The following is a 26,633-nucleotide window of genomic DNA, read 5'->3' as shown; positions in this document are numbered from 1 at the left end:
ATCCTCTGTAGGGTCAATAGAGACTCTGGGTTGCACAAATGTTTAACTTCTTGGCTACTAACTGAAAGGTTGGTGGTTCTAACCCACCCAGAGGTTCCTCAGAAGAAAGGCCTGGTGATCTGCTTCTGAAAGGTCATAGCCATAAAAACCCTATGGAGCACAGTTTTACTCTGAAACACACGGGGTTGCCATGAGTTACAATGGATTTGATGGCAGCCAGTTGGGTTTTTGGATGGGGCCAATGACATCTCTGGGTGGTGCAAACAATTAACTTCTCGGCTGCTAACTAAAAGGCTGGTGGTTCAGGTCCACTCAGAGATACCTTAGAAGAAAGGCTTAGAGATCTACTTCCAAAAAATCAGCCATTGAAAACCTCATATATCACATGAGTCTGAGTAGGACCTAATGCTTTTCCTGTAGCGAAAACACAAATATTTGTTGAATAAGTGGGATTCAGAGTAACCAGCTTATTATCATCACCCTCCATTTGTCATTCCTTTTCCACCACCTGTCTGATCTTTCTAAATGACTATTGAACATTTCCACATGGTGTTCCAGAGATATTTCAAATAACAGAATTCAAAATAAAACTCATCATCTCCCTACTGCATTCTCTGATCTCTCACTTCCCCCCACCCTCCCACCTGACCAGATCTTCTCCTGCGTTCTCTACTTGCATTGATTTGATTAGTGATTCATTCAAAAAACCTTGGCAGTCTCTTCCTCATCAAGTCCTATTGGTTATCTCTCTGAAACGTCTCTTGAATCTGCCCCCTTACTTCCCATCTTAACTGCTGTTGTCCTGTTTCAGATCTCATTCTCACTATCCGGGATTATTGTCCCATTCTTCTAGAATCTCCCCCTTCCATCTCCCACTTAAAAAAAAACAAACAAAAAACTTCCAGAACTGCCTTTTGAAAACCAATCTTATCAAACCACTTTCCTGTTTAGAAATTGTGCCCCTTATACACTTAAAATAGTCTCTATTCCTTACTTTAATATCAAAGTGCTTGACAGTTTTACCCAATTTACCTCTCCCCCAGCCTCATTTCTACCTCATTTTTTCCCTTTCCACACACTAGGTCCCAGCGACCCCAGATTGCTCTCAGGGTCCAAACACATTCTGTTCTTTTTGGCTTCCTTGGTACTCTGCCAACTTAAATTCTAATCATCCTCTTAAGTCCCAACGCAAACATTGTATCACCTAGGGAGCCTGCTCTGGTCCCTCTAGTCAGAATTCATCATTCTCTCAGCATATTCTTTAAACCTTTCATTAGTCATTTAAGTGAAATACAGTGGATGTTATATTTCTGTACACCTCTTCCTCCCCTACAGAACTGCTTACTCCTTAAGATCAGAGATCATCGTATTGCTCTTTGTATCTCTCCATGTTCAGTCCAGTGGTCTGCACACAGTAGGTATTTCTGTTATACATTCAGTATCCAAACCTCATGGTATCAAGACAGCAAGTTTTGAATTTTCATTTGAATTGGAATTCACAGCAGAAAGCAGTACTTTCTGAGGTGTCTGTGAGCACACTAATGTGCTTCTGGAGACAGCCTCCCTTCTTGGAGGAGAAGGCAGGGACAAGCAGCGTCCTAGGCCTGCTATTTTTGATCCTCACTTTTTAGCACTGGTTTCCCCCATTCTCTGACAGGAAGAGCACCATGTACCATAATACTTTGTGAACACATGGATTAAAATTTATACACACATTGCTATGTGACACCAGTTGTAATCCCTATAATGTAACAGCACACTCCCCCGCTCCACCCTGGGTTTCCTGTGTCCATCCAATCAGCTCCTGTCCCTTCCTGCCTTCTCATCCTGCTTCCAGACAGGAGTCACCCATTTTATCTAGTGTCTCTGACTGAACTAAGAAGCCGGGCACCATCTAGTTCTTCTGGTCTCAGGCTGATGGAATCTCTCATTTAAGTGGCCCTTCTGTCTCTAGGGCTAATATTTTCCTTCTGTCTTTGGTGTTCTTTGTTCTCCTTTGCTCCAAGTGGGTTGGGATCAATTGATGCATCTTAGATGGCCACTTGTAAGCTTTTAAGACCCCAGATGCCACTGTGAGTCAGAATCAACTTGACTGCAACAGGTGTGCTATATAGAAGTTCCAGAATAGGTGATATGACTTTTCTGGATTTACTGCTTTGCCATTAACCCTGGTGACTTTTCTGGATTTACTGCTTTGCCATTAATCCTGGTGACTAGCTTCTGCATTTCAAATCCCTCTTAGCAAAGATACATCTATCTCTAGATAAATCTCTTAAGAAATTAAAATTCCTTAGCAGAGCACAGTAGTTAAGAGCTTGGACTCTGGAGCCAGGTTACTGGTGTTGACTCTTGGCACTACCATTTACTAGCTGGATGACCTTGGGCAGGTTACTTAACCTCTGTGTGCCTCGATTTCCACATCCGTAACTTAATGATAATAATAGCACCTTCCCTATAGGGTTATTTTGAGGAGTAAATGAATAAATATGTGTAGAACACTTTAAATCATGCCTGGGTCATATTAAGCATTAACTATTCTTTAAACATGGGAGGCAGGGGGATTGAGGCAATCGTCCACTTGCCCTAGGAACCTTCTTTAGGTTGGCACATAAACTCCTAACCACAACCTGCAGAAATCTGATCCAACCCCCTGAAGGAGAAGAACTGTCTAATTCCTGCTTTGTTTTTACTCCGCCTTTGCAGGGTCTCTCCAGTCTAAGAGCTGCAGAGCTCCTGGCTCGGGATGGACCCAATTCCCTCAACCCTCCCAAGGAGACCCCAGAGATTGTTAAGTTTCTCAAGCAGATGGTGGGGGGCTTCTCCATCCTCCTGTGGGTCGGAGCCATCCTGTGCTGGATCGCATATGGGATTGAGTACTCCAACGATCCATCCTCATCCCTAGACAACGTAAGGCCCTGGCTGATCCCCCACTTGGCTCTGCTGACTTGGGAACAGGGGAGAAAAAAATCATGAATTTAGGCCTTCGTGGGCAGAGCACTGGACTGGAGTCAGGGCACTACTACTGAGCACTGCATGGGCTGTAGGAAATGAATCATTGTCCCATGTGTAGAATAGAATTATGTCTGACTTCCTAATGTCTCAGAGGCAGTGTGGGCATGAATTAAAAAAATAAATGAGTTCCTAAGAAAAAAAAACTCTACGTCCATGTGAAGTATTTCTGAGATCTTTCTCCTCAAAGCTGATTCTCTCCTTTAAACATGGAGAGTTTCTATGCCTATTGAGAACTCAGTACCAAAACTACAAAATTGAATTGGCCAACTATATGCTAAGAGAAAGACACCAGACACAAAAAACTTGAAATGTCCAGAAAAGGGAAATCTGTAGGGACAGTGAACAGATTAGTGGTTGCTTGGAGCTGGGGATGGGACCGGGGGGTTGACTGTAAACAGGTATGAGTGAGCATTTTGGAGAGATGGAAATGTTCTAATGCCTGATTGTAGTGATGGTTGCACAACTCTGTAAATTTACTTAAATTTAAAGAATAATAATTTAACTAAATAAATAATGATTGAATTGTACACTTAAAACAGGTATTTTTTAAGGCAGGTAAATTGTATCATACCAAATGCCACGTGTCTCACCTTTCTATGGAGAGATCTAGCCCTAAGATCTGGCTCATTACTATCATTTCTTTTACTGATTGACTCCTCTCCTCATCACTCAGGTGTATTTGGGTGCCGTGCTTGCCCTGGTTGTTGTTTTAACAGGTATATTTGCTTATTACCAAGAAGCAAAAAGCACCAACATCATGGCCAGCTTCAGTAAAATGATTCCTCAGGTGAGTAGCAGCCGTCTTTCTTCTAGTGTCTGCAGTACTTTTATATGAAGAAGCATCAGCTAATAAAAAAAGCAGGGTTTTGGTCGCAGAGAGTCTATGCTCAAGCCCTGGCCCCATCACTTGCTGTCTGACAAATCCTGAGCAAGTTACCTACTCTCTTGGAGTCCCATTTCCTCACAGGGTTTTGAGATGATCAAATGAAGATACAGGAAAATGCTTTGTCAAGAATAAAGTAGGACAGAAACATTAGTCATTGCACCACATCTTCTGCTACTGCTCTGAAGCATTTGTGAACCATTTGGACAACATCATTATACGGGTGATTGAGGCAGTAAACTGTAGAAGTTCAGGGAGTGTTCACTGGCAGCCAAAGAGATCAATCTGTGATTCTTTTTCTGGGACCATTTTGCTCCCATTCCTGAGCTCAGTGCGTGTTGCCCCAGATGCTGTCAGTGTGGAAAACCAGTGCTGTCCTCTTCACACAGGACTTCTGCTGTGTGTCCTCTAGGGAGTTCATGTACCGTTGTTGACACAGAACAAGAGAACTGGATTGTCCCTAGCCCAGAAAACTGCCAGCTGGAAGGAAAGATTGTGGATGCAAAGGATACCTCCTTCCTTGCTAAAAAGTGGGAGATCCACCTTGTTAGAGTTTTCCCTAACTTTAGCAAAATCATTTAACTTTTTGGCTTCACCTTGAGTGTTCTTCCTGCACGTGACAACCAGTGTCATTCATCCTTAATTGTCACTCCCTTTCCATCAGACCTGTGTCTCTCTCTTTGCTATATCTGCCTTCAGTAGCATTTTCTGGTTCCAAGAGTATCTGTATGAGCTCCTCCTCAGGAAAAACTAGCTCTGGGGGTCTTCAGACCCCAGGTGAAACACTCTTTCATTTTCTTTTTTGCTATTCTTATAGCCGTGGATTCTAATCCCTCCATTTCTGACATTCAGCCGAGGTATAAACAAAGGAAGGGGATTAGCATCATTTTAGGATCTGAGACATGTGTCATATTTTTCTTTCCCAGCAAGCTCTTGTCATCCGAGATGCAGAGAAGAAGACAATCCCTTCAGAGCAGCTGGTGGTGGGGGACATAGTAGAGATTAAAGGAGGAGACCAGATTCCTGCAGACATCAGATTGCTGTCTTCTCAGGGATGCAAGGTAAGCATTATGGGGCACCCCTAGGGATCAAGCTTGTAACTAGTTGTCATTCTATTGGCTTTACTGATTTTAGTATATATGAGTCAGGAAAGCTAATTTTGAGCATTTTTCAAACTTCTAGGTGGATAACTCGTCTCTTACTGGGGAATCCGAGCCCCAGTCCCGGTCCTGTGACTTCACTCATGACAATCCGCTGGAAACAAAGAACATTGGCTTCTATTCTACAACCTGTCTAGAAGGTAAGTCCAGCTGGCTCTAAGGGCCACAGGCACTTCTCCTTCCTTAGGCCTTATGTTTTTGTCTTTTTACCATCTCTTGTTAACAAAGCTTTTCCCAGAGAAAACATGAAATTGAAGAATCTAGAGAACTGATTTTTGTCCTGTAATGTCATGTACTAACTGACCATGTAAGCCACCAAAGAGAGGACTATAAAGCAGATTGTGTTCCTTTCATAGCCAAGGCCCCTGGAATAAAATGTCTATTTCCCCTATAGGCACAGCAACTGGCATGGTCATCAACACGGGTGACCGCACTGTCATTGGACAAATTGCCTCACTGGCTTCAGGAGTTGGAAATGAGAAGACACCCATTGCCATTGAGATCGAGCATTTTGTTCATATTGTGGCAGGAGTGGCCGTCTCCCTTGGCATTATTTTCTTCATCATCGCAGTGTCCATGAAGTATCCTGTCCTGTACTCCATCATCTTCCTCATTGGCATCATTGTAGCCAATGTGCCTGAGGGCCTCCTGGCCACTGTCACTGTGAGTCCATGCTGTTAGATAGCCACCAACTCTTACTATATCCTGACATTTTTAGCAGATAACATCTATGCTAGGTAAGCTCCCACAAGCAAACTACAAGTCTCCTCTGTCTTTGGAGTGAAACTCCTGCCCCATCACAGACAACAATGGAATATTCTGAATAGATTTTTTCTTTAAAGGACAAAAGGAATTGCGATAATTTTAATATTAGAATGCATTGTCCTTGAAAACGTTGCATTTTTATTTTCAGGAGATCTATCTGTAATCATGCAAGTTACTTTGCTCCTTAAGATCTAGATAAGATAGACTTGAACCATCCCTGATATAATTTTTTCAGGAGCCTAATGCCTTTCCCACAGTTCTTTAAAAAAAAAAAAACTTTGCAATTTCAACCAAGAAACTTAGACATAGTCTCCGATCCACATTGTTTGCCTCAATTCTCTTCTCTCAGAAGCAAAAACTGAAACTCTTCTCATTTTCTTCTGCAAAACAATTCAGTTCTTTCCTGCCCCTACCCCAAATTCAGCTTTAGATCTCCCTTTGTAAGGACCCAGCTAATAAATACTTAGTCAAAAGCCACCCTTCTTCCTAGTCTCTGCTGTGAAGGCCCTATGGGTGGGGGAAGGAAGAGACTCATATTTCAGTTATATGTAATGTGGCCTACAAAATCATTGGTCTATCATCCTGCTCAAAGACAGAAGAATTTTTTGAACTTCAGATCTTTTCTGACTCCTTGAGATTGTATTTGAAGAAACTGGAGCCAAGAGAACCCTTTGAGATCAGGTAGTTTAAAGGAGAGCGCTAACAGTCTTTAAAGTATGGAGCTCTGAAAATAAAACACGACTACTTCTTGATTCCCCAAAACAACAAGTGAGTTCTTTGGAGCAGCCTCCTTGGCACAAACCATTCAAAATCTCTCTCATACATTCATCCTTACAAATGACATAGCAGACAGATGGGCAAAGCTCACTTCATAATTATGCATGAGTACAGGCCATAGCAACCTGGCCTTTCTTTGTCACCTGTGGGTCCCTCAGGATCATTTTCTTCCAAATATGAAGGGACAGAAAAAGCATTTAAAAGAAAAAAAGAACTTTGGCATGTAAGGCTTATAAACTAATAAGTCTGTTTTGCTACATCTGTAACTATAACTCTGTCCTAAAATTAGTCTAGTTCTCTCCTAAAATTCAATCATAGATAAACTGAGCTATTTATGTTATTGAAACTGAGTTCAAAGTAGTTATTTTTCTACTTATGCTTTTTAAAAAATTTTATTTATTTTGTTGTTAAAACATACAGCAATTCAACAGTTTCTATTTGTGCAATTCAGTGACATTGATTACATTCTTCAAGTTGTGCAGCCATTCTCACCTTTCTTTTCTGGATTTTTCCTCTCCCGTTAACATAAACTCACTGTCCCCCAAAGTTCCTATCTAATCTTTTGAGTTGCTGTTGTCAGTTTGATCCCATATAAAAACCAACCCCATTGCTGTCAAGTCAATTCTGACTCATAGCGACTCTATAGGACAGAGTAGAACTGCCCCATAGAGTTTCCAAGGAGCACCTGGTGGATTCGAACTGCTGACCTTTTCGTTAGCAGCTGTAGCACTTACCCACTATGCCAGCAGGGTTTCCTGATCTCATGTAGATAGATCTTAAAAGAGCAAAATGCTCAAGGTAGACATTCTTCACTAGTTAAGCTAAACTATTGTTTGGTTTTAAGAAGACTTCAGGGGATGTTTCTGGTTTAAGGTTTAAAGATTATCTCAGAGCAATAGTTTTATGGGTTCATCCAGCCTCTGTGGCTCCAGAAAGTCTGTAGTCCATAAGAATTTGAATTTCTATTCTACATTTTCCCTCTTTTGATCAGGATTCTTCTACAGAATCTTTGATCAAAGAGTTCAGTAATGTCTACTTCCACTTTTTTCAAAAGCTTCTTTCTCTCTCCCATCTAGGTAACACTGTCACTGACAGCAAAACGAATGGCCAAGAAGAACTGCCTAGTGAAGAACCTGGAGGCAGTAGAGACCCTCGGCTCCACCTCTATCATCTGCTCTGACAAGACTGGGACTCTAACTCAAAACAGGATGACCGTGGCCCATCTGTGGTTTGACAATCAGATCTTCATGGCCGACACAAGTGAAGACCATTCAAGTAAGTCTTGTGGAACATTCAACATGGTCCAAAGCTGTGGACGTGAGCATAGGGGATTGAACTAAACAGCAGTGTTGGTGTGCAGTCTCTGAGAATTTTTTAAGCAGGATGGCTATTTGATAGCATGCCCCAGTACCCAGTGTCCATTCTTTGTTTTCCAGACCAGATCTTTGATCAAAGCTCTGGAACCTGGGCCTCCTTATCCAAGATACTAACACTGTGTAACCGAGCTGAATTCAAGCCAGGACAGGAAAGTCTTCCCATCATGAAGGTAAAGCTTCTGCTTAACTTGGTCTTAAATCACAGCCAGTTTGAAGCCACTTTCTCTGTTCTGATTTGGTACTTGATTTAATCTCTCCAATTGAGTAAAGTTTGTACTAATAAGAGCAAGTCTGACTCACAAGACATGAAGAACATTTCCTTCCTTCCAACTAGCTTTGAGAATTCACAAACATTTAAAGGTTCTCAGAATAATGATTTAGGCAATTTTGAAAATTCTGTTTCATTCTAGAAAATGAATGTTTCTTTAAGTTACTTTCCCTCCCTAACTTCTTCACCATCCAAGTGGATGTAATCAAGACTTCTTTATTACATAACTGGTATTCACTGAAGTTTAAATATAGTTGGATGGAAATTAAGAAACTAGTCTTAGGGCATAATTTCTATGACAACCTTTCTACTTGTCATCCAGGCCAAAACTTTTAGAAGTCATCTTCGACTCTCTCCTTTCCTTATATCTAGTGAGTCACCAAGTCCTATAATTTATGCTTCAAAATGTTATCTCTAATAGCTTGTATCTAAATAACTAAAACAACCTCTTAATTGCCTTCTTGATTTCAGTTTATCCCTGTTCCAGTCTTTATTGCATGCCACTCATTTTTCTTAAATACCACTTTTATCTTCACCTAACTTTGCTGAAAAACTTTCAGTACATTGCTATTTTCTGCTTCTCGAGTTTAGAACTCAGCCTGCCTTTCATGGCCCTCCATAATCTTAAACATACCTAGCTGTCCATCTTTACTTCTGGCAGTCACACTATAATCATCAATTTTATACCTTTATACCATTTTATACCTTTACTCATGGCATCCTGGTTTCTATAAGTCTTTCTTCTGGCTTCTCTATAAATCACCCATCTTTCGAGATCTAGTTTAATAGCTGCATCTTTCATGAAAATCCCAGTCCTCATCTGCGAAACATCTCACAAAATGGATGAATCTGGGGGGCATTATGCTGAGTGAAATTAGTCAGTTGCAAAAGGACAAATATTGTATAAGACCACTATTATAAGAACTCAAGAACAAGTTTAAACACAGAAGAAAACATTCTTTGACAGTTACGAGGGTGGGGAGGGAGGGAGGGGGAATTCACCAACTAGATAGTAGACAAGAATCATCTTAGATGAAAGGAAGGACAACACACAATACAGGGGAAGTCAGCACAACTGGACTAAACCAAAAGCTAAGACGTTTCCTGAACACAACCAAACACTTCAAAGGACAGAGTAGCAGGGGCTGGGGGCTGCGGACCATGGTTTCAGGGGACCTCTAGGTCAATTGGCATAACAAAGTTTATTAAGAAAATGTTCTGCATCCCACTTTGGTGAGTGGCGTCCGGGGTCTTAAAAGCTTGTGAGCAGCCATCTAAGATGCATCAATTGATCCCAACCCACTTGGAGCAAAGGAAGATGAAGAACACCAAAGACACAAGGACAATATTAGCCTTAGAGACAAAAGAGCCACATAAACCAGAGATTCCATCAGCCTGAGACCAGAAGAACTAGATCGTGCCTGGCTACCACCAATGTCTGCCCTGACAGGGAAGACAACAGAAAGTCCCTGACAGAGCGGGAGAGAAGTATAGAGCAGAACTCAAATTCACGTAAAAAGACCAGACTTAATGGTCTGACTGAGACTGGAGGAACTCCCAAAGCCATGGCCCCCAGACACTCTGTTAACCCAGAACTAAAACCTTTCCTGAAGCCCACTCTTCAGACAAAGATTAGACTGGACTACGAAGCATAAAATAATACTCATGAAGAGTGTGCTTCTTAGTTCAAGCAGACACAAGAGACCAGATGGGCGGCTCCTGTCCCGAGGCAGGATGAGAAGGCAGGAAGAGACAGGAACTGGTTGAATGGACACAAGAAACCCAGGGTGGAAACGGGGAGTGTGCTGTCACATTATAGGGATTGCAACTAATGTCACATAACAATATGTGTATAAATTTTTGTATGAGAAATTAACTTGAGATGTAAACTTTCACCTAAAGCACAATAAAAAATATTAAAAAGTTCAGCTTCTAACCAAAAGGTTGGCAGTTCAAATCCACCAGCCACTCTTTGGAAACCCTGTGGGGCAGTTCTACTCTGTCCTATAGGATCACTGTGAGTCAGAATCAACTTGACAGCAATGGGTTGGTTGTTGGTTGGCAGTCCATAGTATATTCCATATTCCTCGTCAGCATCACAATTAGAATGTGTCAATTCTATCTTATTTTATTGTCTAGCTTTCACATGCATATGAGGTGATTGAAAACACAAAGTGCTTTGTATTCAAATTTATTAAGACCTCTAATTGAGACTATGTATTAAAGGAGCCATCATACTCTTCTCTTTCGACTTCCAAAAATAAAAATTAAATGATTTTGCATTGTTTTTTCTGAAACCACAAAAAAAAACCAAAAAAAATTCCAGTCCTCATTGAGCTCCAGCTTCTCTGAACTTCTCTAATGCCAGTAAGTAGCACCATCATTGTCTTAATCATTCATTAACTGTCACGTAATCAACATGTCTTTCCTGCTAGATTGTAAACTCTTAGTCAGAAGACATGTTGGTTCATGTGCTAAAGGCAGGTTGGTTCATTGAAAACAAACACAAAAGAACCAGATTATGTGCTGCAAATAGTTATTTCTTTTAATTCCCAGAAAACTGTGGTTGGAGATGCCTCAGAAACTGCTCTCTTGAAATTCTCAGAGGTCATTTTGGGTAATGTGATGGAAATTCGAAAAAGAAACCGCAAAGTAGCTGAAATCCCCTTTAACTCTACCAACAAATTTCAGGTGAGTTTTTCCTCACAACTGGCTGTTTTTGTTATCACTAGAATGATATTTCCATCTGCACACATCCTTTGCATAGTACATATTTTGAATGATGCCTGACTTCAAAAATAGTCTTCAGGAATGCAGAGCCTGGGCATCTGGTAAACCAAGATCAAGGTTCCCTCACTGGCCTTCTTCCTTTCCCTGCAGTAGGATAGAGAAGAAAAGAAAGGTGAAGAGCTTGTCAAGACCTGGCTGCTGTATGCATGATCCCTCTATATTACATACACACACACACACACACACACACACACAAACACATATGCTTATATACTTTATGTACATATACATAAGAAAAGCAAACCAGTTGCCATGGAGTCAACTCTGACTCATGGCAACCTCATGTGTATCATAGTAGAACTGTGCTCCTTAGGGTTTTCAAAGGGTGGTTTTTCAGAAGTAGATCACCAGACTTTTCTTTCAAGGTGCCTCTGGGTGGACTAGAGCCTCTAGACTTTAGGTTAGCAGCCAAGCACACTAACCATTTGCACCACTCAGAGACTTCCATACATATACATACACACACACATTTTATGCATACACATATATAAATTCCACCCCTCCTACACACATACACCAGCTTCTTGTATTAGGAGGTGTGTTTCTATTAAATAAAATGCTGGTGACAGATCCTGACTTTAAAGCAACATCCTAAATGAAAGGGAGAGGGGAGGGGGCAGAACTAACCTCAATGCACATCTAGTATGTGTCAGGCACTTTACCTACATTATCTTATTTAATTCTCACCGTAAGCCTGTGAGGTACTACTAATTAATCCCAATTTATAAATAAGGAAGCAGACACTTAAACAAGTGTTGAATTGCATCACTAAGTGGCACAACCAATTTTCAGAACAAGTCTGCCTAACTGCAAAGTTCATACTATTCTACCACGACACAAAGGCAGACAATTTCATTTTGCTCCATGTGAGTAAGCCTCGCCCTTTGTAAAAACAAGTGAATAGTCTCTCAGATGACTAGTCACATTCTTTCCTATCTGTCTGTAAGCAGTTGATAGGGACCTCCTTTCTATTCACTGTGCAGAAAGAATACAGACAACCTTGTCTAGTGGTCTCCCCTTACTCCAAGGGTGGTCAGCAACCATTCCCATCTTCCTCTTCTGAACAGGAGAAGTAGCTGTTTATAGCCCAAGATACTGCTGCAGGTGGGATTCCCATACAGTCCAAAGCTGAGAGCAAAGGATCAGGACTTGGGCTTGGCATAACAGTAAGGCATGTACTTAGAATAACCATGCTTTGTTAAAGTTTCTGGTGATTACTCATCTATCTTTGTTTGGATGGAATTTAGGGTTGGAAAAGAACTGTTGCAAACATCTTTGTGGATTATTGTTGTTGCTATCGTGTCGATTTCAATTCATAGTGACCCCATGTGATAGAACGATCCCATAGGGTTTATAGGCTATAAACTTTATGAGAGCAGATTGCCAGGTCTTTCTTCTGTGGAACTGCTGGGTGGGTTCGAATCACCAACCTTTCAGTTAGCAGCTGAGCGCTTAACTGTTGTGCTACCAGGGCTCTTTTCTTTGTGAGTAATGGGACAATAAAGAATCACATTTAGCTAAACAGGCAACAAAAATTTATGGCGTGAAAATAGGCCAGGAAATCTCTCATTCAAAACAAAGGTAAAAATAGAATGATAGCAATCCTAAAATAACAATAGTTAATAATACCTCTTATGTGCTAAGTACTCCACATGTATTAATTAAATCTTCCCATTCTCACCGCTCTATTAAGTAGATCCTATTATTTTGCCCTCCTGCAGACGAGGAAATGAAAGTACAGAGTATATCACACAGCTAGTAAGGGGCGGAGCCAGGATTCAAACCCAGGTAGTCCATGCTCCTGAGGACTATGTTAGATTATCTTCCAAGATCCAAAATCCTAAGGATGCTCCATTTTACCAGAGTAAAGACATTCCTAGTCGGAAGCGGTTTGATGGCGCCTGACAATGACAAAAAGTCTATGAGAAATGAGAAAGAAAGCAAGTTCCATGAGGCCTGTACTTTTTCATGTACAGAAAGTTAGGGGAGAAAGTGGGCCATGCAGAGTTGAGACTAAAAAGGAGAGAGGGCCCCTGTGTGGGCTCCACTGAAGAGGTCAAAGAAAGTCTTTAGATGCTATTAGAGCCATGCAAAGACACTACAAAAGAGCAAAGCCCCACCCTAAACAAAGAGCTGTAAAGATCATTATAAATTCTTTGGTGTGTCATTCAACTGAAGGAAAAGTGGTGAAAAGTCCATGTCTTATTCATCTTAATAATATTCCCCAAACTGACACTAGTCTATGAAAATACTTTCAGTAGTCTATGGAAAATTGGGACAATGTGATAAGTTTTACATAAGGATGAATTTATTTAATTTAAAAGCTTGTCCTTTATCTATATATCATTCTTTATTAAGGGCGAGGACTCTAGCGCCTGATAGCCTGGGTTCAAATCCAAGTTCAACATCTACTAGTTGTGTGACCTTGAGCAAGTCAGTTAACCTCTCTGGGCCTCGGTTTCCTGATTTGCAAAGGGGGATAATAATACTACCCACTGCCTTAGGGTTGTTTTGAGTATTAAATGAGTAGTGTGTGAAGCACTTAGAACAGAGCCTGGCACCCAGTACACACTATGAAAGTGTCTACTATTTTTCCTGTTGTTGTTAGGTGCTGTCTAGTCGGTTCCTACTCATCGCGACCCTACGTACAACAGAAGGATACACTGCCCGGCCTGCGCCATCCTCACAATCGTTATGCTTGAGCCCATTGTTGCAGCCACTGTGTCAGTCAGTCCATCTCATTGAGGGGCTTCCTTTTTTTTGCTAACCCTCCACTTTACCAAGCATGATGTCCTTCTCCAGGGACTGATCCCTCCTGGTAACATGTCCAAAGTATGTGAGACATAGTCTCACCATCCTTGCTTCTAAGGAGCATTCTGGCTGTACTTCTTCCAAGACAGATTTGTTCATTCTTTTGGCAATCCACGGTATATTCAATATTCTTCGCCAACACTACAATTCAAAGGTGTCAATTCTTCTTCAGTCTTCCTTATTCATTGTCCAGCTTTTGCATGTATGTGAGGCAATTGAAAACACCATGGCTTGGGTCAGGCCTGAGTCTTCAAGGTGACATCTTTACTTTTTAACACTTTAGAGAGGTCTTTTGCAGCAGATTTGCCCAATACAATGCATCTTTTGATTTCTTGACTGCTGCTTCCATGAGTGTTGATTATGGATCCAAGTAAAATGGAATCCTTGACAACTTCAATCTTTTCTCTGTTTATCATGATGTTGATTTCTGATGATTACCCATCTGTCTTTGTTTGGATGGAATTTAGGGTTGGAAAAGAACTATTGCAAACAGTTGTGAGGATTTTTGTTTTCTTTATGTTGAGGTGTAATCCATACTTAAGGCTGTGGTCTTTGATCTTCATCAGTAAATGTCTCAATTCCTCTTCACTTTCAGCAAACAAGGTTGTGTCATCTGCATAACACAGGTTGTTAATGAGTCAGTCTTCCTCCAATCCTGATGCCCTGTTCTTCCTATTTTGTACGTTTTAAAATGTGTTATCTTTTAGAAGATTATGATGATAAGATGGCAGGTGTTTTGTTTTGTTTTGTTTGTTTGTTTAGTATTTTTACTTGTCTGTAAAGAAGCTGACAACACTATGTTGGCCCTCTATTATTTTTTTTCTTTTAATTTTACTTATCTCTGATATCCAACAGTCTAAGAACTACTGATTGAGAATCAACTGATAGACCCAAAATGGTAGAATTTTTCTTTGTAATTGATTTATTTTCTTCCAAACATTCCAGCTTCCTGAAATTCCTGTTGAATACTTAGAAGAGTACCTGGTATATAATAAGGGCTATGTAAGGGTTAGCCATTTTATTTATTTATTTATTTTCACAATTTTTGATTATCTTATTAGGATAAATCTAGAAGTAGAATTGCTAGGTCAAACGGTATTCATGTTGGAGCCCTGGTCGTGTAAAATTATACCTATTACTTAACTGTCCTCCAGAAAGGTTGGGCAGGAGAGTGTCCACCTCCTTACACTCCTGCTGTTTTCTCTGACATCAAGGCAGCAAAGCTGGATCAGTTCCAGGCACATGGAATTCTTGCTGACCCATGCCTGCCTGAGGTCAGAGTACTTGTGTCTGAAAAAATGCTGCTCACAACAGGCAGGTAGAGACAGGAGGTGAGATGCGGAGGCGCAGAGCCCCCACCCAACTTGCAAGCACCCCAGGAGATCTCCCTGAAGGCCCAAGATTTCATGGACTGACAGCCATATCCAGCCTTCGTGGCCTTCTCTAAAGCAGCCACTTTCTGTTTGAAAGACAAGCTCCTCTTAGTTTGGTTTCAAACTCAAGGTGCCTGTCTGGGCTGGGACCAAGTCTAGATCTCTGCATATTGCTTGGTGTCTTAGTCATCCAGTGCTGCTATAACAGAAATACCACAAGTGGATGGTTTTAACGAAGAGAATGTTATTTCCTCACAGTCAAAGTAGGCTAAAAGTCCAAATTCAGGGCGTCAGCTCCAGGGGAAGTCTTTTTCTCTCTGTCAGCCTTCTCATCAGTGTTCCCCTGGACTAGGAGCTTCTCGGCACAGGGACCCCAGTCCAAAGGATGCGCTCTGCTCCCAGCACTGCTTTCTTGATGGTATGAGGTCCCCCTGTCTCTCTGCTCACTTCTGTCTTTTATACCTCAAGACATTGCCTCAGGATACAATACAATTTTGTAGACTGAGTCCTGCCTTACTAACACAACTGCGGCCTATCCTCCCTCATTAACATCATAGAGGCAGGTTTACAACATACAGGAAAATCACACAGTACCAGGAATCATGGCCTAGCCAAATTGATACACAGATTTTTGGGGGGACATAATTCAAACCATGACACTTGGCCACAAGACAAAGAGGATAGAACATGCCTGGAGATGTCATTATTCCTCTTCCTTCTTTACATTTCAAAGACAAGTAGCCCAACAAGAGTAAGGGATGTTTTTCACCTTCCTATCATGTTAGTAATTAAAAGCCTTGTACAATTCACACCCCTAGTAATGAAGATGGAGTCAATAGTAGATAAAATGCTGTGTCTAACATGCTCAATTATTTCTCTCCTCCCAGCTCTCCATCCATGAGACGGATGACCCCAATGACAGACGCTTCCTCATGGTGATGAAAGGGGCCCCTGAGAGAATCTTAGAGAAGTGTAGCACCATCATGATCAATGGCCAAGAGCAGCCCCTGGACGAGAGCACAGCCAAGGCCTTCCACACAGCATACATGGAGCTCGGAGGCCTGGGCGAGCGCGTGCTGGGTGAGTTCTTTGGAGCAGAACTCTTATCCTTCCCCTGATAGATGCAATGTCCTGATTCTGGGTCGGGGCACTAGAGAGGCAGGCATCTTTGAGTAAAGTATTATTTATGTAGAATACATATGGCATCCACGTTAATAATACTAAGAAGAATACAATAAACATGGTAAACATAACAAAATGTATATGACAGTGCAGAGAAGGATAAGGTCACTTTCAATAAATAAAATCAGGGAAGATTTTATGGAAGGAGTTAACGTTATAAACTGGGCTTGAATGACAGATAACATTTTAAAGGGAGGTTGGGAAAAGTATTCAAGAAGAGAGAACAACGTCAGCCAGAGCACTAAGGGAGGAATGGATAAGGAAAGGTAGGTAAGCTGAGCCAGCTAACCTGTGCTGAGTGTTGTAGGGGGCATGAGATAGTATAGTCATAAGAAATAGACGAGATAGCTAGACTGAGTGGGTGAGGAATTGGGGTTTCACTTTGCAATCAGTGGAGAGCTGTTGAAGGCTTCACATCAGGAGTGAGCTGATCAAAGTTTTGGTGTGTTTTTAAGGATAATTTTTGGCAGTAAGATGGGTTAAAGGAAGAGGAGAGGCATGGGTCTAATTAGGAGGTAACTGCCCTCATTCAAGTGAAAGGGGGTGGGAATTTTTTCCAAGGCAATGGGAATGTGAAGGAGGGGTCAGATGCAAGATGCTTAGTGGATGTAGATTAGCACGACTTAGCAGCTAATTAGAGGAGAAAAGTACATTTAAAAAACTGTTGACATGATTAAGAAAAAAATAATATCAGTAACTGAGATAGGGAATGTTGGAAGGAACCTTAGAAATACAACAATTGTAGAGGAGCCTATTCAAGGTTATTTAAGGTGTTGGGGGACAAAATGTTCCTTTGTGAGATTCATGGGCTGAACAAAGGACACCTACTCAGAACAACAGAAAGATAAAGTTTATGATAAGGGTCATTAAACATTAAAGTTCTTGGCAATAGAGATGTTGGAATCTGTGGAATGCGTGTTTCTAAAGGATTCTTGAGTTTGTAAAGTGGATAAACTATATAAATGGGATGATAATGCTTTAACATGCTCTATATAGTCCACAGGACTAGGTAATCTCCTTTTCAAAAGAAGATTGATATCCATCTGACTAGTGTAGCTCTAGGAACCTCACATTTGACCGCTTAAAGTCTGTACTTTATTGAAATTTGTAAAGTTAGTGAGCCATGTTGGGAATAAATTTAATATAGAAGTTTACAAGGTCTTAGAAGTCCCACCAGACACAAAAATCCCTTCTACCTCAGCTTGTGAGATGATGACACCTTCAGAGAGTGGTTCTTCCCCATTCCTAATAGCCTTTCTTTCACGCTTAACTTGATGAAAGATTGAACTTCATACTATTCCCCTGACACTCCAAGTTCTTTCCTGACTTTGTGCAGTAGCGTATGCTGTTTTCTCTGCCTTCCCACCACAGCCCTCCCTTCTTTCCCTGAAAAACATCTACTCCTCTCTCAGGACCCAGCTCAAATGTTACCTCCTGGGTAAAGTCTTACCTGACTCCCCAGGTAGCTGTAGTGTAGCTAAACTCTGTAGCACTATGTTTTATTATACTTTATCTATTTATTTCTCTGTCTACCAAACTGGGACATCTTCAGAAGTAAAGGCTTGGTCTTTATATCCCTAGAATATAATAACATGGATCCTAATGGGCACACAGTAAATGATTTTTTGATTAAATGTCTTCTCTAAAATCATGCATTATAGAATTGAAGAAATTAAACAATTCTGGTATATTGTAATAACAAATAGTAACTCTAATACCATAATGGCAAAATATTAAAGGACTGTGAGTATACATTAATGTTCTCCCCTTTTCTTTTGTCATGTCTTATCCTAGTTTCATTAACTCCCAAACTCATGCCCATTCCAGGTTTCTGCCATCTCTACCTGCCAGCAGATGAGTTTCCAGAAACCTATTCATTTGACATAGACACCATGAACTTTCCCACCTCCAGCCTCTGTTTTGTGGGACTCTTGTCGATGATTGATCCCCCTCGGTCCACTGTGCCTGATGCAGTTACCAAATGTCGGAGTGCTGGAATCAAGGTGAAAGTCATTTTCCTGACTCAAAAATCTCCCCATGTGTGTTGTAACTCTGTCTAAAAACTTGTGTCATAGAAGATGGTCAGTATTTAGGTCTCTTCATGTAAATATCATAATTCTCTCCTTTTATCTCTACTTTTACTTACTTAGGATTTTAGCAATTGTCCCATGAAAACAAAATGATTGTGTCTATGTGGAATAAACCAGAATAGTAATTGCAATGAAAAGAAAGCTGTGCCTTGAAAAGGCCATATCTTGTCCTAGACCATGTGGATAATTAAAGGTTCTATTGCTTAATCTTGAGATCCAGCTTCCAAAATCCATTCATTTTCATGATATCTAAGCCAAAATTGAGTTCTGTCACCATATTAATATCAAGAAAGTTGAAGAAACATGTGTCTGCTCCAAATAGACATCTATCAGCTCTTTCACAAATAATAGCAATGGGGAAGGGTTTACTCTAATATCAGAGGAAGAAATGTAAGAAGTTTGGGAACAAGGATTGATCCAACAGGATCAGTGTGTCCTTGAGAGACAATCGTGTCTTAAATCAAGAACTGCCCACAAGGGCAAACAACAATAATCGCAAGCCATATTCATCCAAGTCATGGTAGAGTAGGCAATATTGAACTGTTCCTACTTTAGCTGGCCCAGTTCCTCATTGTCCATATGTCTTCCTCATTGTGCTCTAGGTTATTATGGTGACAGGTGATCATCCTATCACAGCCAAAGCTATTGCCAGGAGTGTAGGTATCATTTCGGCAAACAGTGAGACAGTGGAAGACATTGCAAAACGCCTCAACATTGCTGTGGAGCAAGTTAACAAATGGTAAGCACAGAACCAATAGAGCAGAAACTGAAGTTCTTACACATGGGACCCTATTGGCTCTAAAGAGCTGTATTATTTGGAGCAAATCATCTTTTGGCAAAACACTTTCTCAGGGTGACGCTAGACTAATTTGATCTATAATTCACATATCCATTCATTCACTCAAAACTTGACTAAGCACCTAAGTTGTGCCAGGCACTGTATTGACATTCATGCTCATGAATATTACTCCTTATGTCTAAATTTCAAAATCCAGTGAAGTATATCTGAAAACTTGTGCCCAATTTAGAGTGAGAAAAACAGAAACAAAGAGTTTACATGAAATTACTTACCATTGATCTAGTTGTATAACCAAGACTATTACGAACCCATTGGATTTCAGGCAGTCTCCTAGTGAGCATCTTAGGTATAACCTATTCAGTTGGCTTCATAATGTGCAGCTATGTAAGCATATTCTTCATTTCTTTTTTTATTTATTTTGTATGGAAGCTTCCTAAGGAGAGACTCAATTTTTCCTCATTTCTCCTAATTCTTTTAAGCTTGTCCATTCTTTTATCTAGCCATCTATCCATTGATGTATTAATTCTTCTAACAATTATTTGTTGAATGCCAATTATATACCAGGCACTGTACTGAACACTGGAACTGTAGTAGCAAACGGGACAGACAGTATCCTTGCCCTTGTGGAGCTTTCAATCTAGCCAGGGAGACAGAAAAAAACAACTGATTGTGGTGTGATGAGTATAGTGAAGGAGACATGCTGGGGACAATGGGGCTGGCAGTGGGAGGAGACTAACCTGGACTGGGGTGGTCGGAGGGGGCTTCCAGGATATGCTGTTCAGAATTTAAATGCATCAAAGACTCCAAAGTCTCAAGTCGTTGGCTTTGTTATACTTTCATGCCTGTGGGGAAAAAAGGAAAGACCAATAAACCTCTTCTAGTTTACCCAGGCATTTGTGTTCTTTAGGAATACAGAGATGTCAGATAATAAATTATTACTAGGGCAACAATTGACCAAGTAAGAAAACCAAACAGAATTGAAGTCCCTGGGCACAGCAACAATATCGAAAGTCTAAGAGTCTCCAAGGCCCCTTGGTATAAATAACATTTACAAAGCCAGATTTTGGATTTTTTGTTTATTTGTTCAGTTTAAGAAAAATAGGATTATACATTTTCATGCAAGTCACCCCATGGAACAGTTGAGTGAGATAAATACTTTTGTGAATGTTTTCATTTAATCACTGTTTCAGATCTAGCTTCATGACAGTATGATAGCTGCATTTTGGCAGTTGCAGAGGGAACGGAAACACCCTTTCTTTCTTATCTTAAATATATGTGTATACATATGTATACATAAAAAATATGTTTATATTTACGGGCAGTTAGGAAGGCCTGTAGTTTCAGAATCAAGTGCTAGAATTCAAATATTAAGCACCAAGAGAAAAAAGCAGCCCTAAAAATCTCAAAACTACAAAATATAAGGAAAAAGGCATGTAATGTTTTGTACCTACAATGTTTAAACTGAGATTTGAAGGTTAAAATCTGAAGTGTTAGCTAAGGAAAGGTGAGCTGAAGAGATATCCATTCCTTGCAAAAGGAGAAACACCTTTGAAGGCCTTAGGGCAGCAGAGAGCTTGGAAGGTCTCAGAACTGAGAACTAAGAGGAGATAAAGCTCAGCACCACAGACTTCACTTGGCCTGGGAGGCTGCACATGGCCTTGGAGACCAAGCTGGTGGTTCTGGGGTTTGTTCTAAGCACACTGGAAAGCTTCGGAAGAGTTTTAGCAGGGAGGCGACCCAGATCTGCATAATCAGAAGTTTCTGGAACCAAACGTTTATATTTCAGCAGACTATTTTTGCCCAAAGAAGACCAAATAAATTGTTCTCCCTTTATAGCACATTGCACATAATAGACATTCTGTAAATCTCAAATGAATAACAAAAACAGCAAAGAATTGTAACCTATGCATTTGGCATAAACTGAATTCTAGGACCCAAAACAAATAAACAGGCAGGTTTTCCCCAACAATTTATTATGAAAATTTTCAAGCATACAGCAAAGTTCAAAATATTTTACAGTGGACACCCATTTACCCATCACTTACATGTTACTGTTAATATTTTTCAAAAGGCAGTTTTTACCCTCCTTTTACTTGCTTAGTAAAGCATTGCCCAGGAAGTACCACTTTCTCAGCCATTCCTGTAATGAAAAGGCCACTTGGCTATTTAATTTTTGAACCTCAGTTTATTGTCTTAAAATGGAGACTAAATTGTCCCCAGTACTCATAACCACTGTTATCTCACTTATTAGGAGCTGAGGAAATTTGGTTCCATGTTATATCACAGTGGTTCAACCCATGTACTGCCCAGAACAGTGCTCCAACTTCAGGTCTGGACTGTGACCTCACCCGGTCTCTCCCGGCCCTTGTAGGGATGCTAAAGCTGCCGTGGTGACCGGCATGGAGCTGAAGGACATGAGCCCAGAACAGCTAGACGAACTCCTCGCCAACCACTCGGAAATTGTCTTTGCCCGGACGTCCCCACAGCAGAAGCTGATTATCGTGGAGGGCTGTCAGAGATTGGTGAGTGAATAGCACCACAGTCAGAGGACCCAGGGCCGCTGTCATCGGGTGGAGAAATGCCGGAACAGATTTGTGTCTCAGACCTGGGCTATGGGGCCTTTTGAAACCTCTCAAGAGAAAGCTCTTTGCCAGTCATTGTCATTTCACCTCTCTGTTCTCTCACTGGGTTTATACTCCATTCTGCTCTCCTTCTTCATTTCTGAAAGGAATGGTGCCAGACCCTTCCACACCACATGTTGAAGGAGGAGCCCAAACTGGTTCTCTGCACTCCATCACTAGAGCTAGGGGCTTCTGACAGCAAAACATTTGGGTACTGTGGTAGGTGTGGGTCTATAAGGATTTAAAAATGTAAAAATATAACACGTAGTCCTTACCCACTTTAACCTGCCATACACACTAGTTTCTATTATTTGAATACATCTTGTTTGCAGGTCATTATTCTTGCTTCCTGGATTTCCTGTCTTTATATTTCCCCCTAAATAGGCCCTTAATTTCAGCTCCAGTAGTCCTCCTAGCCTTGAGATTGAGACTACATTGTTCTTGCTAAACCTGTGGTCCCTTGGATCTGTGCACTTACATTCTCTCGTCATGTCCCACGCAGGGTGCAGTGGTTGCTGTGACAGGGGATGGAGTTAACGACTCTCCAGCTCTGAAGAAGGCAGATATTGGAATTGCCATGGGCATAGCTGGTTCTGATGCAGCCAAAAATGCAGCCGACATGGTCTTACTGGATGACAACTTTGCATCCATAGTCACAGGGGTGGAAGAAGGTAAACAAGGTCTCCAGTAATCTTACTGAGGGCTGGGGTCACCTGGGGGACTAAAAGCAAGTCCTATAAGGAGAAACATTTTTGCCTAGGTCGCCTGATCTTTGACAACCTAAAGAAGACTATTGCTTACACCTTGACTAAGAACATTGCTGAGCTTTGCCCCTTTTTGATCTACATTATTGTTGGGCTCCCCCTTCCCATTGGCACCATTACCATCTTGTTCATCGACTTGGGCACAGACATTGTAAGTAGCACTAAAGGGAACAGCGGTCTGCAGACTTTTAAGAACAAGGAGATGAACTAAATCAGCGCTTCTCAGACTTCAGTTCCATGAGGTCTGAAGTTCCGTGTTTCTAACAAGTGGTCCATTGACCAGTTCACTCCATATAGGAACTTATCAAGACATGAGTTCTTCACCCTCCAAAAAATACATTGCCATTGGTCACTTCAGCCCCTGTGTCTCCCTTTTCTCTTGAGAAGATGAAGCTGCCACCAAAATAGTCCCTGCAATGCTGGGGCCCAGTGGTAAAATGAGAACACCACAGTCATCCCTTTTTAAGTAAAAGAATCTGTGACCTGGAAGTCCTTCACCTAAACACAGTAAGAAGTTGTTCTTGTTGTTAGTTGCTGTCAAGTCAATTCCGAGTCATGGCGACCCCGTTTGCGCAGGGTAGAACTGTGCTCCATAGGGTTTTCAAAGCTGTGATCTTTCAGAAGCAGATCGTCAGGCCTGACTTCTGAGGCACCTCTGAGTGGGTTCTAACCACCAACCTTTCGTCTGTAGTAAGAAGTAGCAGTTACTAAATTTCTATAAAGCTTTGCATTAACCTACATAAGTTCAACTAAACCTTCCCCTCTTCACACATGTATCCATTTAAAAATCAGGAAGCTCTTTGGAAGTTACTCATATGGCTCTGGTTTACATGGGTAAAAGGGTAAAAAGAACACAGAGCGAGCTAAATTCACAGCAATTTGCCTCATTTTTCTCCTCTGTTACAGTTTTAAGTAACAACCAGCTAATCCCTACAATGCAGGGAGCCTAGAGATGTCTTTACCTCTGAGGGGAATTGAGGGTCCCATAATTTCTAATCAGATTATTCTCTGGGCCCTTTATACTTGCTCGTTTTCCTCCACTGCAGGGGTTCTCCAAGTGTGATCCCCTCACTGGTAGCAATAGGCCTCACCTGGGAACTTGTTAAAAATGCAAATTCTCTGGCCCCACCCTAGGCCTCCAGAATCAGAAACTCTGGAGGTGGGGCCCAGTGACCTGTCTTTTACAGGCCCTCCAGGTGATTCTGATGCCTGCTAAAGTTCAAGAACCACTGTTCTAGTGCACTGCATTGTGGCTGAGGGGCATGCTAAAGGGGAGCAGCGTGGTGGAAGAAATTCACCTCTGAGGGGAAAGTGTTTTATAACTACTATGTTTAGAACGGCTAGTACACGATGTAATAAAAAGCAGATTGCTCTTTTAAACTAGCTGTTTTAAAATTCTGTACAGGCAATGAACCCTGCACCCATAGGTGGCCATTCCGTATCCCCCTCCCACCACCACCACTACCTCCCACCAATCCTACCCACCTACGGCTATGCCACTGCCGTTATCAGAATTCTATAGGTAGATTGTGTTTCAGGGTTTGGATTCACAGGTTCTCTCCCCTCTCTAGATTCCTTCCGTTGCCTTGGCTTATGAAAAAGCTGAAAGTGACATAATGAACAGGAAGCCTCGCCACAAGAAGAAAGACAGACTGGTGAACAAGCCACTCGCCCTCTACTCTTACCTGCACATTGGTATGTTAAGGGCATCTCTTACCTGCCACACAATGGTCCGCCCAAGAGAATTCGTTTAAGACAGTCACAATTGTGTTTTTTCTTTTGGATGAGGTTGGGATGGGAGGAGAGACTGAGAAGAAAATTATAGAACCTTATCTCTTATCCCTCTTATTCTTTTAGGCCTCATGCAGTCTCTGGGAGCTTTTGTTGTTTATTTCACGGTTTACACACAGGCGGGGTTTAGACCCAGCACTCTCATTGGCCTCCGATTAGAATGGGAAAAGGACGATGTGAATGACTTGGAAGACAGCTATGGACAAGAATGGGTAAGGGAGGGGAAAGCTCTTCCCTGAGCATCCTATTGGTTCTCCCCTCCTATCACAGTCTTGCCCTGATTGATGCTGAAACTTTATTTCCCTGAAGTGCCTTAGTGAGACAGAGGGTGAAACTTTTCTCAGTTATTAGAGCTTGGGAACACATTGTTTGGCCTCATCTCTCAACTTAGATCCCTGCAGTTACTTTTTTATATTAGTTTTGCAATTGTTATGGAAGAGTAACCAGTCCAGCAACACTCACAGTTGGACCAAATAAATTAAGTTAGCATTCTTTCCCTACTCACCTGGTTGAAGGGGAAAACAATATGTTTCTTTCCAAAGACAAAGAGGTGATCTGCTCTCAATCTTGGTGAAGTGGGGAAGGGAATAAATCTTTACAGAACTGCATTGAAATTTCCCTAGAGTTTTCCCCCATGAGTCTCATGGTCTCCTCCGCCTCCGCTCCCTGACAGACAAGGTACCAGAGGCAATACCTAGAATGGACAGGCTACACAGCCTTCTTCGTTGCCATTATGGTCCAGCAAATAGCAGATCTGATCATCAGGAAAACCCGGAGAAACTCCATTTTCCAGCAAGGTCTCTTCAGGTATTGATAGTGTCTGGTCTCATAGCTTAATTCTGGGCATGCAATGCTAAGGGTTAAGAGGTCTATTGATTCAAAGGGCCAAACTATGACCTTGCCTTTAATGCACAAGGCATTAACTCTGCTGGGTGGCATCAGTCTGTTGGGTGGCAACATCATAGTCCTGTGTGAATTCAGAATCTACTTCCTTTTATGTGTCTTGCAGAAATAAAGTCATCTGGGTAGGGATTGCCTCACAGATCATCATAGCATTAATCCTCTCCTATGGTCTTGGGAGTATCACAGCCCTGAATTTCACTATGCTCCGGTGAGTTCACCTTGCAACAGTGGTGGGAAGGAAAGAACCTGCCCCCATTCTGAGCTATCACAGAGTAAAACATTAAGATTTCAGAAGTTTCTTCCCCCTCCCCAAGTCTTTCAAAAGAGAGAAAAATGAGTCGATTCACTTTGACCTGTCAGTTTTCCCAGAAGAGGATATGCTTTTTCTAAACTTTACCATCCATCTCTGCTATCACCCAATAGGTCACTTCAAAGGCAAATGTTGCTTCTTACCATCACAGTCCAGGTTAAATAAAAAGCTTTTCACATTTATATTGTGTGATTCAACGAATTTGTTGTTATTTCCAGTAAGGCAGGGAAAATGAACAAGAAATCCACTGCCTATTGGTTGAGATTGGCCTTTCTTTGGGGTGCACTGGGACTCACCTTCCTCCATTCTGCTTCCAGGGCTCAGTATTGGTTTGTGGCTGTGCCATATGCTATTCTGATTTGGGTATACGATGAGATGCGAAAACTTTTCATCAGGCTTTACCCTGGAGGTAAGTAGTAATATGATTTGTGAAGCTTTGTTTACCAACTTCAACAGCCTTAATTTCTAATTGAGTTTTTTGTCTACCTCTCCAGGTTGGTGGGATAAGAACATGTATTATTAAGACCTTCTTATTTGTCAACTCTCCCAACTGCCCATTGATGATGTTCTTCATCTTTTCACCACTAGCTGGAAGATCTTTTGGGTGGGCATTGGGAACACCATCAAAATTCATATAAGAAAAGGAAGAAAACTATGTGAAAGATATTTGACTGATGTTTTGTACTTCAAAGCTGAGTTTCAGCTGTTTGTATATGATTTTTATCTCTATATCCTTGTTTTAAAATATGTGTATTTTGAGGTAATGATGTAGGGAAGAGGACATGTTTATATGTACATAAATTTCAAGTCTTGTGTGACTCAGAAATCTGTTGGGGTCTCACTGCTCCTTAAGCGTTAGATAGGATTGCTCAAACCTCCATTCCACACACTATTCAATGATCTCCCTAAGATTTCTATTAATTTCTGCAGAACTTATATTTTAATGGCCACCTTACTC

General features: G+C 41.3%; 1 protein-coding gene across 1 annotated transcript; it reads left to right on the top strand.

Moving 5' to 3' along the window:
* Positions 1 to 2,790: 2,790 nt before the first annotated feature.
* LOC101348997 (potassium-transporting ATPase alpha chain 2) lies at positions 2,791 to 26,198 on the top strand. Its single transcript, XM_023724832.1, has 20 exons — positions 2,791 to 2,907; positions 3,686 to 3,799; positions 4,822 to 4,956; positions 5,078 to 5,195; positions 5,450 to 5,718; positions 7,674 to 7,872; positions 8,034 to 8,143; positions 10,798 to 10,932; positions 16,103 to 16,295; positions 18,225 to 18,400; positions 19,090 to 19,226; positions 21,658 to 21,808; positions 22,410 to 22,578; positions 22,668 to 22,822; positions 24,243 to 24,366; positions 24,529 to 24,674; positions 25,136 to 25,269; positions 25,472 to 25,573; positions 25,993 to 26,084; positions 26,170 to 26,198. Exons 1-20 carry the CDS (start codon positions 2,806 to 2,808, stop codon positions 26,196 to 26,198), a joined length of 2,790 nt encoding a protein of 929 aa, XP_023580600.1. The 5' UTR covers positions 2,791 to 2,805.
* The last annotated feature ends 435 nt before the right edge of the window (positions 26,199 to 26,633 follow it).

This window comes from Trichechus manatus, unplaced genomic scaffold (assembly GCF_000243295.1).
Source record: "Trichechus manatus latirostris isolate Lorelei unplaced genomic scaffold, TriManLat1.0 scaffold00264, whole genome shotgun sequence".
Taxonomy (NCBI): domain Eukaryota; kingdom Metazoa; phylum Chordata; class Mammalia; order Sirenia; family Trichechidae; genus Trichechus; species Trichechus manatus.
Note: the sequence above shows the minus strand (reverse complement) of the source record. Positions and strands in the feature narration are given on the sequence as shown.